We start from the raw sequence: 15,166 nt of genomic DNA, 5'->3' as shown, positions 1-15,166 counted from the left end.
ATATCAAGATCTCCTAGTGCTGGAAGTGAAAATGGAAAAAGAATTGGTTTGCCAGATTTTTTTTAAGTGAGAGAGCAACATATTTGACTAAAATTCAATTAATTTCTTGCAGTTATTTGATGTAAACAACACTAAAGCGCGTGTGTGCATGCACATCTGTAAGGAGTTAATTCCATTTGTCAGATACTTACTTTCATATGAATATGTGGTCTGTAAACTAGTTCAACCATGATAAATTATTTAATGAAACTCAAGGATAAGTTCTAAACCAAACAAAATCTGTTCAAACCATATGGCTGGAAATCAGCTTTTCCCACACCTCTTATTTATGAACACGTGGATGGGTCATTACAAGGCAGCTGACAGGGCCTTTTTAAACATGTTGACGATATTGCCTCTTCTGTGACCTGAATTTCAGTCTTCCAAGTCTGGTATGTAGTCAGTCATAGGAGCACATTCACTCAACTCTTAGGTGATTAAGATTCCCTTTACCACTAAGTTCAACATCATTGAATCCACAGAAACATATCTCCTTGGCATTGTCAGTCTGCATTCCTTGGCAGATGAATTCATCACCAACATTTCTCTTATTTTTGCCAATTTCTTTAGCTCTGAGGGACCCACAATTTTTCACTCCTATGCAGTCAGCCAAGGTTCCTGCCATAACCACTTCAACATCTTCACAAAGTGTTGGTTCAGTGTGTTTTAGTTTGATCAGTACCCTCTATTACAGGGGTCGGCAACCTTTCAGAAGTAGTGTGCCGAGTCTTCATTTATTCACTCTAATTTAAGGTTTTGCGTGCCAGTAATACATTTTAATGTTTTTAGAAGATCCCTTTCTATAAGTCTATAATACAGAACTAAATGATTGTTGTATGTAAAGTAAATAAGGCTTTTAAAATGTTTAAGAAACTTCATTTAAAATTAAATTAAAATGCAGAGCCCCCCGGACCGGTGGCCAGGATCCAGGCAGTATGAGTGCCACTGAAAATCAGCTCGCATGCTGCCTTCGGAACCCATGCCATAGGTAGCCTACCCCTGCTCTATTATGTCCCATCCATGCTTAAAGTCAAAGGGAGAGCAGCTCCATTGCCTCTGCTTCAAGGAGATGGAGGACTCAACATCCTCTCGATTTCCTTGTTTTAATACATACTACCCTCTTACAGCATCCCCTCCACCTTGGCTGGTGAAGTGAGCAAGACCTGGTGACTGGCTGAGTTGCTTCTGGGGCCCTCTGCCTTCCCAGCTGTAAACAGAGCAGTAGCACATGAGAAGAGTGGGTGACCCAGCTGGGAGTTCATATCTTTCACGTCCTTTGAAGGAAGCTCTGGCTCACATCCTTCTTTCTGGCTCCTTATCCCCCCAGAGGAAGGTGGAAGAGGGATACTCTCACCTTTCATGGGGGAAGAAAGACAGATGCACAAATCGATACTTTACTTAAAACTCTACTGTATGTTTTAAAATGTCTTAAAACTTCTCCGAATGCAGGATGTTGCATAAAAATTTCTCAGATTCTCTGAGCTAACGCCTCTTCCTGCACCTCAGACCAGCTACATTTATTTCTGCGTCAGTACAGATTCACCTTCTGATCAAGTATAAATGTGAGAGACAAGGTGGGTGAGGTAATATCTTTTATTGAACCAACTTCTATTGGTGAGAGAGATAGAAGGTTTTGAGCCTCACAGAGCTCTTAAAGCTTGTCTCTCTCACCAACAAAAGTTGGCACAATAAAAGATATTACTTCACACACCTTGTCTCTCTAATATCCTGGGACCAACACAGCTACAAGTACACTGCATATGGGTATAAATATGTCTCTTTAGAGGAATTGGGGACCATCTCCTCAACAGTAAATGCTTCACACAGGCAGATTCTCTTTTGCTTGTCTGGCAATGGGCCTGCTACTGGGGACATAAACTACTTTCAGATCTATTTAATCTCTTGTCCCCTTGTCCCCATTCTCTTCCTCTTGCTATGTCTTGTTACCACAACTGATGCTGCGCAGTATCACCATATGGTGTTAAGATGTGAGGACAGCCAACAAAATTGGTGAACTTCCCCTTCTACGCTAATCTATTTTAAAAACTAAAAATACCCAAATATAGAGGGCTGTGTTTTACAGGCCATTTAAGTTCATCATCAGGTAGTCTTGGAGGAGATATACGGAGAAGTGTTTAACATTTGAGACAGTCATGCTTTTTTGTACTATTTTAATTGGGCTCAGTTTGGACCCAAGGAAGATTGCAGATCATGTTTAGTGGTAATGATATTCAAATGAGTTTCTGAAATCTAATTTTATTTTTCATTGTGTCTTTGTGTCTAATATTGTGTGTGTACATACAAGGACACACCCATTAAAGTCTTTTCTGTCATCACATGTATTAGAATTAGAAGCTATCAACCTGTCTCCTGAAATGTTTGAATACCTAGACCATTCAAATTGGTGAAATCAGTTATTTGTCCTCCCCACATTACACCCGTGTCTTATCTTACTGTAAGTAGTGAATTTTTATGAAAATCTGTTATGGAATTGCTATTAGGGATCAGCAATTCTTCCTCCTCTTAGAAGACCTGTTGCCAAATGAGTATCAGTAGGGTATGATGTGGCTTATCTTAATGTCTGTATAACATAGCTAAAATAGAGAGGCTCTGTTGCAATAGTGCAGGGCTTCTTTGACTGCAGTGAAAATGTTTATATACACACACACACACAACCCTTCTTTGTTTATGCTATTACATAATTCTCCTCCATTCTTGCTCTCTTTTAAAGGTGGTTTATTCTAAAAACCTTCATTTATAATAGAGGAAAAGAATCTTTTGAATATGCTAAACCAGAGAAGGGACATCAGAGATGACTTTGGCCACCACAAGTATTTCTGAATTGATAAGATGCAATCTTAGGATCTGTTGAACCCACTAGACATCTAAGACTCCAAGATTCTGGGTCTAGATTTCATCATAGATATGTAGGGTAGTAGAAATATATATGGGCACAACTATCCACCTCAGTCTGAGTGCCCTTGTCCATTACTGTTTGATACCAGTGTACCATTTGAAATGTCATGGCTTCAGCTATCATAAATAATTCATAAAGCTGTCTGAGCTATTGCCAACAATAATCAGATTTTTCATTAACGAACAAAGATAAAGTTCTGTGATACAGTCACACGAGGGTTTCTTACCACTAAATTCATCTAATTTTGCTTTGCTTTGCTTTCAGGTCTTCCCCAATTTCATTTTTACTGGCTTCCTATATACCTGTGTAAAAATCACGCTCTTACATTTAGTGATTGTGCCTAAGCCAGTCATTATTCCCTTTAATCTCTAACATCCTGGCCCCTTTGTCTTCTCACAATCTTCCTAGCTTCCTGTGACTAGCTCTGTGATTCGTTACTCTGTTACCATTTATAACAATCATGCTTTACTCTGTTGGACTCTCAGATGTTTGGAACTCCCATTTCTCTTTGCTTCCCTGACTTTCCTCATCATTTCAGACCCTATCTTAAAATGTTCTTTTCCCTTTCTTAATAGTGTTGCTTCAAATGATTTGACATTTAATCTCTTCTTCATCTTTTGAAAAATGAATATTTTGTTTATTGTGGATCACTGCTTGTGGACTTGGGGTTTTTTTGGTGTATTTATTGCTGAGTCTTTCTGTTACTCTTCCTCCTGTGCATTTGATTAAAGTCTATTAAATCTAGAGAGAAACTTTTTTGAAATATTGTCTCTATCCATGAATCAACTGCTTGCAAATGGTAACAAAATTAGTCTGAAAGTGCTCATTCTCCAGGCTGTCTGCCCTGTCTTCTTTTGGGAGTTCTCCAGCTGCTGGTTTTTATCATGTTCAGGAAGTAGTTCCCAGACCAACACCTGGCTCCATTTCCAGGGTTGTCTGTTGCTCTTTCCAATACTTGTTTCCTTAAAGGGGATGTGTCATGGAACAGGTCCCAGGTTTTATGCCCCATTACAGTTTAAAGTGAACAGGCCATCCAATTACAATACACCTTTAAACAAACATTATCTGATTCCTTACCAGACTCTTCCCACCACATCCTGAGTTTTGGAGTTTGCTCTAAGTTGGTCAGATGGTCTGTTGCAGCAAGAGCTGAAACCACTATCTTCCTGATTGCTGTTTGTTCTTGATTCCTCATCTTTTCATTCCGTGTGGAAACAGAAGGCCTATTTTTTCTTTCTGCATGGTGTACAGAACCTATAAATATTCTTTAGTGTCAAAGTACCCATACTATATGGAATTATATTTAGCACAGCATCTCTGTTTGTGAATTAGGAACGAAACATACAACCAATGTGTTCCTTAAGAAGAAAGACAGATTGAGCCAAGTTCTGTGGAGCTGAATTGTGCAAAATGCCCACGGACTTCAGTGGGAGTTTTACTCAATTCAGGGCTGTAGAATTCAGCCCAAGAGAAAAGTTAAAGCAGTTTGCAGATGAATTGGTTCATTTCTGGGCCCTGTGTTTGGTGCTAAGATGATCTCGTCCTTATATAAATGACTAAGATGTAATAATGAGTAAACCTAATTCTTAGAGTCAGAAGTAAAATTAAGCATATACCATGACTACGTAAGCAGTCTATTTAAACTTTAAAAAATAGCTTTGCTTTGATATTTTGTTCCAGATAACTTTCCAGTTGCCATTAGTGCTGTATCTGGTTGGTTATTTGTCCTGCAGGGAGAATAGATCTCCAGACTTTTACAGTGGGAAATGAGATATTTTTATGATACCTCAGTCATCTGTGGTTCTCGCTATATGCACCATGAGTACATCAGAAGAAACATTGAAAAGGCTTAAAACATGTAATTTCTGAAGTGGTGTTCATAGTTGGTAAGGAATGAGCAAAAAAGCTTTTTCTGCTTTTTAAACGTCGTCTTGAAATATGTGATCATTATAATTTTTAAAAAGATAGTTGATACTCTTTTGGTGGTGGTGTTTTGTACTAAACCTTAAGTTACAGAATTTTTAGAAATAGGTCTGCATGCTACTCATCACAAAATCTGAATATATTTCAGGGTATTTTGACAGTTTCGCACATAAACACCTGTACTTAAGAAGCTTCACTGCTGTTGGTAAAGTATATAATTAATTGATTCTCCTGCTCACGAATAAGGTACTGCATGGTCTTGGCCTGCCTTACCTGGAAACCTTTAGTTCTTCACATGTCAGGGCACTCCTTGCATTTTAGTTCATCAGGCCTTCCATCTGTTGTCTCTGTGCATACAGGTCATTCATCTTCTGGTCATTACTTATTCTTACTTGTCACTTATTCCTTTCCATCTCATACGAAGGCTGCTATTGCATTTACTAAACTCTGAATCCACTTAAAACTCTGCCTTGCTTATATGTATCTGCATTTTTTTTCAGCTCCGTGAGATGCATACATGAAAGATGTCTTATAACTGAATGAAAATTTCTTTTACATAATTGAGTTGATAGCAGTGGTGTTTTATGCTGCCACAAAGGAGATCTTGGGTTTAATTCTTGGATTCAGTCTTTCAGTGCCTGAATGAACTAACAAGACTTGGGAGTCTTGTAGAGATAGTGTGCTCAATCCAGGCTGAGGGAAAGACTTAATTTGAATTAAGAAGAGTCCCTTTCAATGTTTGTGTTACATGGATAATTCTCCTCCAGTCCCATCTCAGCCAGAAGAATTGCAGCTGAGATGCAGGTTTCAAAGGATGTGGTAAAGCTGAGGGGGAAGTTTTGTGGAAATGTTTTTATATATGGCACAAAAATTATTCAGGGAATGGAAGGAAAACTATTGATGATGAATGGACTTCAAAGTGTTCAGTAGTTTATATAAATTCTGAGGAATGTGAATGTTTGTCTGAAATGACTCAGAATTCTCTTTCACAAAACTAGATTCTGAACATCCTCCCTCACTGTGTAATCTGGTGTTTCTGTTTCTGCTTGCAGGGAAAGCCCATAAGTAGGGAAATTAAAAACAAATAATTAAATTAAAAAAATAAAAGGAAGGAAATTACCTGAACTTCTTGTCAAATGTATTCTAAAAAAAACATTTGCTGTGGGTACAATAACTTTGTGCTAAACTGAAATATTTCTGATTTAATTCATCTACCCATAAAATTTTTCTGTCAGATTTGGCTTTTGGATCTCTTTATTAGCCATCTAAAAACAATTAGAATTTTTGGCTTGTCCTTCTAAAAGGAAAGAAGATAACAGGATAGTAGTGCTAGACTTTTCCTTTTTTTTTTCACCTGTGGGGTGTCAGTATTGATTTCCAGATCAATGAGTAACACAGAGGCAGGACTTTTTCTCAGGCAAATCCTCCTTGTTTTACTGCCTTGCAGGTGCTCTGCCCCTTTCCTGCATCACAGCTCTGCCCTCTGCTTGAAAGGACTCCCTTCTAAACCCATCAATATTTCTTTTTGGTTTTCTGGCAGGTGACTAGAGAGCAATACAAAACCCTCTTGCTTGGGGCTAAATCACCTGGTGAACAAGTCTTGCATGTACCACTTTCATTTACTTCCCCCCAAAATGTCTTGAGACCATAAATTAAATTCTGAAGTGATGAAGCAGAACTACTTCAACATGGTTTTCTTTCAATTTCTACAACAGGTACATTTCAAAATTCAGCCAGTCTTTTAGGCAGAAATCGACCCAAATCAAAGCATTGGGAAAGGTCTGACCTACAGGGCCATGCAAGTTGAGAGTCATGTACACTTTTAGCCCTTTCACAAAGTCTCCATGCAGTATGTCTAATGACAAGTTATTGAATGTCTCTGTTTTCTTGAAATTCTGCCTCAAATGAGGATATTGTTGCCTCTGTGCCAAGCCATAGCAGATGTCTGGGACTTGCAAGTTGGTTTCCCTTTGGAAGAGAAATCAGTGACAGGAAGTCCAGGTATATTTTTAGTACAACTTGTTATGCCTGTTCATGAACAGAGGTGGTCACAAATGGCGGCATGCAAGCAATGTATCTTTAAAAAATCTGAGTCCCAAAAATAATGCCCAGTTTTACAGAGGCAGCTCTGCCTCAGGGATGGACTCTAGTTAGATTAATGCAGAGAGGAAGCTCTTCTATTTGCAGTAGCTCCCCCTGAAATAATGCACATCACAGAACTAACAGTACAGTGTTTCTTTTAAGGGTAGTCCTGCACTTGAAGCAGGTAGCAAGCTAAAAATGCAGCTAGAAGTGGCAGCACAAACAACAGGAAGAGCTAGGTGCCCTGAGTGTGTGCCAGTCTGAGACTCTAGGTACCTACTTGAGGTGGCCAGCCCTCACACTGCTGCAGGCACACTCTATTTTTATCACACTAGCTGAATGAGGGCTAGCACGAGTATGTCTCCCTGAACTGGAAATCACATTCCCAGGTTGAACTGTAGATCTGCCCTAAGACTGAACATGGCTTGCATGCTGAGAACAACTTGTAAGACTGTGTAACAGCACCATCTGGCGCTATAACAATATTTTATAGCTGGGGGACCTGTTTGATTGTAGAAGGAAAAACTTTACATTCTAGAAAGAGCAAATTGTTTTCCAGAAAGAATACTGTGCTTGTGTCACTAAGCACACTGATATAATAACCATGTAAATTAGTGGATTTTGTATTTTAAATGTTCAGTAGGTATATTCTTTGTCCATAGCAACATCTTGTGTGTCCATGATTGTTGTTAGGGTGAGAAAGACAGGCTACGACATGCCCATTTAGCTCTTAAAAATTTATTTTTCTCATTTCATAGCCAGTATTAGAAAAGCTCCTATCCAGAGCTCTAGTTGCCTCTGACACGATTAAAAGTACAGTAACTTTAAAAAATAAATCAGTAGCCCTCACCTAAAAACCAGAAAGTAACTAACACGAAGAAATCAAACCTAAACAGCAACCTGTCTAATCCGCATATAGTTCTTAGCATGCCCCACCCCCCCAAAGTCTGGGGAAGTAGATGGGCCTTTCAGCACGCCCTGATAATCAACAAATTGGGATATTTCAGACTGAGGGATTGGAAAGGAAGAGAAAATTTTAATGTGTTCTCTCATGTAGCATGCCTTGCAGTCACCCAGTGAAGAGGTGACATGTATGTGGGTAATGGTAGCTGGATCTCAATCTGAAAGAAATGTTCATAATTTCCATCTATCAAATTTTTCAGATTTATGTTCCATTCTTTCCTGTCCAAAAGCCTGAGCGGGGGAAAATAAGCTGTTTTGCCTCTTTTGGAGGTGCAAAATCCTTCCTTCAACCATAGTATGTCAGTTATTTTGCAGTTATTAGTGCCACCTATAGCCAGTGTGGATGGTTTGGATTAATATTTAATATGGTTGAGACATTCCAAACCATAAGGCAGATGAGGATTTCAGATCCATATTTAATATAGTTTTGGTTTTTATTAATAATTTATCTCTAACTTTTGATACATCCACAGCACCAGAAAATAAGGATTTCATGTTTGAGTCAGTGACATCACTTAACTTTGTATCCTGTGGTCTTTGCCACTGAATCTCAGTGTATGTAATAAGTGTAATTATACACCATCATTAGTAGTTGACAAAAATCTGTGTATTATTTACCCAGATCAAAGTGCATCATAAAATATAAGAATGCTCCGTAAGAGAAGTTCTAAACTAGCCTCCTAATGCTAGAGCCAATAGAAAAGCTTCTATCGATTATTCTTAAAGTGGAAAGTTTTTTCTCCTTATTTTTCTTAAATAAAATTTCACCTACAATGTTTAAAATCCACACACTGTGGCATCAATAGAAAGGAGAATAAAACTTGATTGTAAATAAAAGTGGAACTGACGACTACTTTTTCTTTGTCCAAGCTGAGAGTGATGCCAAAGTAAACAAACCACATAAAATCTAACTTCTCTTTGGAAATTTTTTTTTTCATTTTTATTGTCTTGGGTGGTTTTAATAACTTTGGTAAGGATTTTAATGTTTGAGGCTGTTAATGCATGGCTTTCAACCAGTTTCCCTTTTAATTAACAAAAATTAAGCTGACTGTTGTACTTCAGTGGATAAATAAAGGAGTAAATTTGTGTAGTCCCTATGTTACAAGAAAAGTTACCCAGTTAAAATAAGTGCCCAAACAATGTTCTGCTTGTGTTGACAATTCTTCTTCCCTGCATTTTACTCCCACATATCTATTTTGGTGATCGAAATTCTCCCAGCCTTACTCACTGACTTCAGTGAAGCTGCTTTTATTTGAGTATGGTAACCAAGATTTGTCTGTCTACTTGGGAGCCAGCACACCTGGATCCTATTCCCAGCTCTGCTACCTGTGGCGTGAGCAACTCTCTTGTGCTTCTGTTTCTGTTCCCGTCCTTTATCTATCTTGTCTATTTAGCTTTTAAGCTCTTTATAACAAGGACTGGTTCTTACTATGTGTTTGCACAGCACCAAGCACAAAAGGGACCCAATCTTGGTGACGCTAGCCCATAAGGCAGTATAAAGAATAAATCTATAACATATGTATTTTCCTTCATGCTCCTTTTTTCACTCCACTAGGAATACAACAGAAAATGTTAGATCGCATAATTCTCAACAAACATAGTATCATACTGATATAGTTGAAGGAACCAACTTCCCCCACACCTCAACATTATGTTTGTACTACTTGCATGGTTCATCCAGCTATATATTAAGTTTTAATTGGTAACCTCTAGGGCTGTCAAGTGATTTTTAAAAGATTAATTGCTCGACTAATAATCGTATACAATTTATTTAAATATTTTTGTGTTTTCTACATTTTTAAATATATTTTCAACTACAGCACAGAATACTAAGTGTACAGTGCTCACTTTATATTATTTTATTACAATATTTGCACTATAAAAAAGAAGCACAAGAAATTGTATTTTTCAGTTCACCTAGTAAGTACTGTAGTGCAATCTCTTTATCATGGAAGTTGAACTTACAAATGTAGAATTATGTGCAAAATATAACTGCACTCAAAAACAAAACAGTGTAAAACTTTAGAGCCTACAAGTCCACTCAGTCCTACTTCTTGGTCAGTCAATCACTCAGACAGACAAGTTTGTTTACATTTGCAGGAGAGAATGCTGCCCGCTTCTTGTTTACAATTTCACCTGAAAGTGAGAACAGGCATTCGCATGACACTGTTGTAGCCACATTGCAAGATATTTACATGTCAGATGCACTAAAGATTAGTATATCCGTTCATGTTTCAACCACCGTTCCAGGGGAAATGCATCCATGCTGATGATGGTTTCTGCTCAATAGCAATCCAAAGCAGTGCAGACTGACACATGTTCATTTTCATCATCTGAGTCAGATGTCACCAGCAGAAGGTTGATTTTCTCTTTTGGTGGTTTGGATTCTGTAGTTTTCACATCGGAGTGTTGCTCTTTTAAGACTTCTGGAAGCATGTTCCACACCTCGTCCCTCTCAGATTTTGGAAGGCACTTCAGATTCTTAAACCCTGGGTCTAGTGCTGTAGCTATCTTTAGAAATCTCACATTGGTACCTTCTTTTGTGTTTTGTCAAACCTGCAGTGAAAGTGTTCTTAAAATGAACAACGTGCTGGATCATCATCCAAGACTGCTATAACATGAAAAATATGTCAGAATGTGAGCAAAAGAGAGTAGGAGAATACAATTCTCCCCCAAGGAGTTCAGTCATACATTTAATTAATGCGTTATTTTTTTAACGAGCATCATCAGCATGGAAGCATATCCTCTGGAATGGTGGCTGAAGCATGAAGGGGCATATGAACGTTTAGCATAACTGGCACATAAATGCCTTCCAACACCAGCTACAAATATGCCAGGTGAAGACTCTTCTCACTTTCAGCTGACATTGTAAATAAGAAGCAGGCAGCATTATCTCCTGTAAACATAAACACATTTTTTTGGCTTAGCAATTGTCTGAACAAGAAGTAGGACCGAGTGGACTTGTAGGCTCTAAAGTTTTACTTTATTTTATCTTTGAGTGCAGTTATGTAACAAAAAAAAATCTACATTTGTAAGTTGCACTTACACAATAAAGAGATTGCGCTACAGTACTTGTATGAGGTGAATTGAAAAATAATATTTCTTTTATCCTTTTTACAGTGCAACTTTTTGGAATAAAAAACAATAATATAAAATGAGCACTGTCAACTTTGGATACTGTGTAATTGAAATCAATATATTTGAAAATGTAGAAAAACATTCAAAAATATTAATACATTTCAATTGGTATTCTACTGTTTGACAGTGAGATAAAAACTGTGATTAATCGCAATTAATATTTTTTAGTTAATCACGTGAGTTAACTGCAATTATTTGACAGCCCTAGTAACCTCTGATTATCAAGCCGAGACTGACTTTAAGTTCTGTCCTGTATCACTATAAAATGTATTAGATGTTTAGTTACAGTTAGTGTGAATTCAGCTGTCAGATATTCACGCAGTAAGATACTCACAGTTTTCTTTCTGGCAACACTAATGAAATTGAATTTAAACAGTAATAGCAGAGATTAAGCCAGGTACTTCATGAGTACACTTCCCCCACTTCCTCTCACTTTGTCAAAGTTCCTCAGCCCCCATCACTTCACCTTACTATTTTTGTCAACTGCCAAACTGTGTGATGGTTTTGTGACCTGGACAAATGCCCACTAGGGTCTGGGTTGGCTCTGTCAAACTTATTGCACTTCAGACCATCTGAATTTGGAGCAAGCGCCCAAAAGCATATGAAAAGTTAGTGTCTATGCTACCTACCCCTCTTTGTTCAACCGATAACTTTTTAAAAAATCTAAAGTTCCTATTCTTTAGATATTATGGATGTGCTGTAGTTTATATAAGGTATAAATTCAGAGCAAGAGCACTTCTCTTGTATTAAATGTAAGCTCTCAGCAGAATCTGCATTGCATGTGGCTATTTTTGGAAACTGTAAGTCTTGCTAGATATGTGTCCACAATGAAATGTAGAAAGCAGCAGTACTGAACAGTTTCATTAATGATTTAAAAGGCCAGTGTTGAGATTCACGTCTTGCTTTATCTATTCATTATACAAACTGCATACACAATAAATTTGTGCTAAATTAAAGTTTAATAGAAATGAGATGGGCAGCTTATTGCTGAGTTTAGCTGCTCACTATTCTGTTGATGACTTTTTAGGGATAACAATTGTTTTTAAAAAAATAAGTCGCCTTTCTCTCAATTCTTCTTAAAGCTACTAGTCAGCACTTTCCTTTTCCTAAGAGGGGTATGCAATTTATATTACATTCATGATGCTTCAAGCATCTGTCAGCTGAGGGACCAAGAGCTGGGAGCCAGTTTCTAATAGCAGTCTCTCAAATAACGAACAATGATTTAGGCCCAATTCAGGAAAACCCTTAAGCACATGCTTAAAATTGTGCTTTACGTGTTTTCCTGAGTTGGTCCCCTGTTTTTTGAGAGAAGAATGGTACATGAAGCGAAACAGTTGTATAGAATTGCTTGCTGTAAAAAATTATCTTGATTCTTACAACTGCATACGCACAGACCCATACACACACACTGTGACAATCTCTTATGATAAAGTATTTTTTCCTGATAGCTACAAATAGTGATTTTTATCAGAATCTCATTTTAGTTGTTGTTTGTTTCCCTACACTTATTTTTTGTTTGTTTTTTTTAACCTGTTTTATTATATTGTTTTTGGGGTGGAGGTATTTTGTCCATATTAAAGAAATGGTCAGTGCTGGAAATTCTTCATCAGTTACAATTTTGAAGACTTTATTAAAGATCTTGGAGGTACTGTCTTGCTGTCACTCCACACAACCATAAATGTATTTCTTCATTACAGTTTCGAGAATGTGACCTGTGTGCTCATTTGGCTATCCTGAAGCCTTTCACATTTTTACTGAACTGCTAGGTGATGCTTTGGGGTTCAGCCCAGACCAGTAAGCATAGGCGGTGGGTTATATTCTTTTATAGTGCCCGAGCTCCAGCAATATTCAGGGCTGGGGGCTCTGCTCCACCAATATTTGGAGCTGGGTCTTTCCCCTGCACCCCGCTGCATCTCTGCCTGGAAGAAAGCAGCACGCGCCTCTCTCGTGCCTGCTTGTGCTGCCCGGGTAGCACATTCCTACACGGAGCGGCTCCCAGCAGCAACTGCTGTCTGCTGCCCCAGGGTCCCAGTGCCCCCATCCGCTAATGGCAGGGCAGGCTGCCCTTACCCCCCTTCCCTCCCTAGTCCTGAGCCTCTCCAACACCCCAAACCCCTTATTCCCAGACCTCATCCCCCCACACCCTAATCCTCTTCCCCAGCCCTGAGCCCCCTCCTGCATCATGAACCCCTCATCCTCAGCCCCAGCCAGAGCCCTCATCCTCCCGCACCCTAATCCTCTGCCCCAGCCCTGATCCTCCTCCCACGCCCCAAACCCCTCATCCTCAGTCTGACAGCCCTCACTCCTGCACCCCCTCCTATCCCCAAACTCCCTCCCAAAGCCTGCACCCCCCTTTGCACCCCTCCCACCCACAAACTCCCTCCCAGAGCCTGCATCCCTCACCCACCCCCTTCCCCAGCCCGGAGACTGCACCCAGCACCCAAACTCCATCCCAGAGCCTGCACCCCTCCTGCACCCTAATCCCCAGCCCAGGACCTGCACCCCAGACCTCTTCCCCTCATCCAACCCTCCTCCCAGAGCCTTGGGCAGATTCTGGGCACCACCAAAATTTCTACAAACTTGCCACCCATGCCAGTAAGGGGCTGTGTCCTGTACCCCGATGTCTCTGTGCTGTGCAGCTTTTTCAGAGCTTGTCACCAGCAGCATGCTCTCTCAGCATGATTTAACAGATTAGAGTCTGTTGTACAAAGTGTTTTTCTCCCATTCTCTCTTCCAACGTGGCTGGTCCCTTCAAAGTGCTTGGTTCCTTTGTCTCTTTAGGTAAAGGATGCCAAAATGGCTTTTTCTTCTCTCTGCTTATATCTGTCAACGTTTGCTGATCCTGCTTCAAGAGGCAGGAAGGCTTCCTGGGGATGCAGTCTCCATCGCCCAATCAAGATTTTTAAGAGGTCACATTTCCCAACTTACTCTCCTGGTGTCTTTGTTTACCTTGCATGTAAATGTGCTTTTCTTTGTTTTTGGTCATACCTTGTATAATTTACATTGGAGACACGTTCAAGCAGGTGGAGCAATGTTCCTTTGTCTGGAACACGCATGGCTTCGGCACTGGTTGCCAAATACATGTTAAGAACATATTTCTAGCACATATCCGTGAAGTCTTATGTGAGTTTACCATACATACATCATGCAAGAAAATTAATGATCAGTGAGTTATTAGTTTTCTAGTGATATATTACATGCCAGCTTTTGGGTATATATCATGACCACAGTGTGCCAACTGGCATTGGGATGCTCTTAAGGTGACAATGACCTGATAATATGAAATTTTGGTGTCAGTGACCAGAAATGTGTTTGGAGGTGATAACAATCCCGCAGAGTCAAAACAGAGAATAGCAAACTGTAGCTACTGTAAACATATACAGAATAGACCAACCTCTGCTTGTACATAATTTACATTGAATCTGGAATGAAGAAGTTTCTATGTCTGATATGTTGTGTTCACATGCTGTTGTGTTGGACTGTGTAGCTTTTAAAAACCTTCTGATGAATAAAATGTATTCTAATATCAGGGATTTAGTGTGTTTTTGAAAGTGTGGTTGAGCAGTGTCAGTGAGGATTAATGAAAATACATGAAGCTGCAATGGAGAGATTAATTTTGATTACAAGTGTGTATGTGTGTATATATATATATATATATATTTTGTTTTCTTCTCTTGCTTTTGTTTTAGGTCTGATGTAGTTGTTCTGTGTTTTTCAATTGCTAATCCTAATTCCTTGAATCATGTGAAAACAATGTGGTATCAAGAAATCAAGCACTTCTGTCCTCGCACACCTGTTATTTTGGTTGGCTGCCAACTGGATCTTCGTTACGCTGATCTTGAAGCTGTTAATCGAGCGAGACGGCCTTTAGCAAGGTAAAGTTTTTTTTAAAAAATAAACATTTTAAAAGGTTCTGGGTTTTAATCAAATATACTATTATTCTGAAAAGAAATTATATTATTACCCAGTATTGTCTGTTTGCCTTAGTTTCCCATCTTATAAAATGAGGATAAATAACACTGTTTCACATCCTGTCTGTTCCCTTGTCTGTAAGCTCTTAATTAGTGAAATGCTGTTTGACAATGCATTTTCTACGGTGCCTAG

The 15,166-nt window shown here is 39.0% G+C and overlaps 1 protein-coding gene across 7 annotated transcripts in view; it reads left to right on the top strand.

Annotated features, from left to right (window-relative positions):
• RHOBTB1 (Rho related BTB domain containing 1) overlaps positions 1 to 15,166 on the top strand; it is a 69,846-nt gene that overhangs the window by 37,505 nt on the left and 17,175 nt on the right. For 6 of the 7 annotated variants that reach the window (XM_050958317.1, XM_050958312.1, XM_050958314.1 and 3 more), the window contains one exon: positions 14,752 to 14,937. In XM_050958317.1, coding sequence (XP_050814274.1) covers positions 14,752 to 14,937 — 186 coding nt within the window. Of the gene's footprint in view, positions 1 to 5,048; positions 5,085 to 14,751; positions 14,938 to 15,166 lie in introns of those variants that run through there. The other variant, XM_050958319.1, reaches the window with a different exon arrangement.

The sequence above is a fragment of the Gopherus flavomarginatus genome, chromosome 6 (assembly GCF_025201925.1).
Source record: "Gopherus flavomarginatus isolate rGopFla2 chromosome 6, rGopFla2.mat.asm, whole genome shotgun sequence".
In the NCBI taxonomy this organism is placed as follows: domain Eukaryota; kingdom Metazoa; phylum Chordata; order Testudines; family Testudinidae; genus Gopherus; species Gopherus flavomarginatus.
Note: the sequence above shows the minus strand (reverse complement) of the source record. Positions and strands in the feature narration are given on the sequence as shown.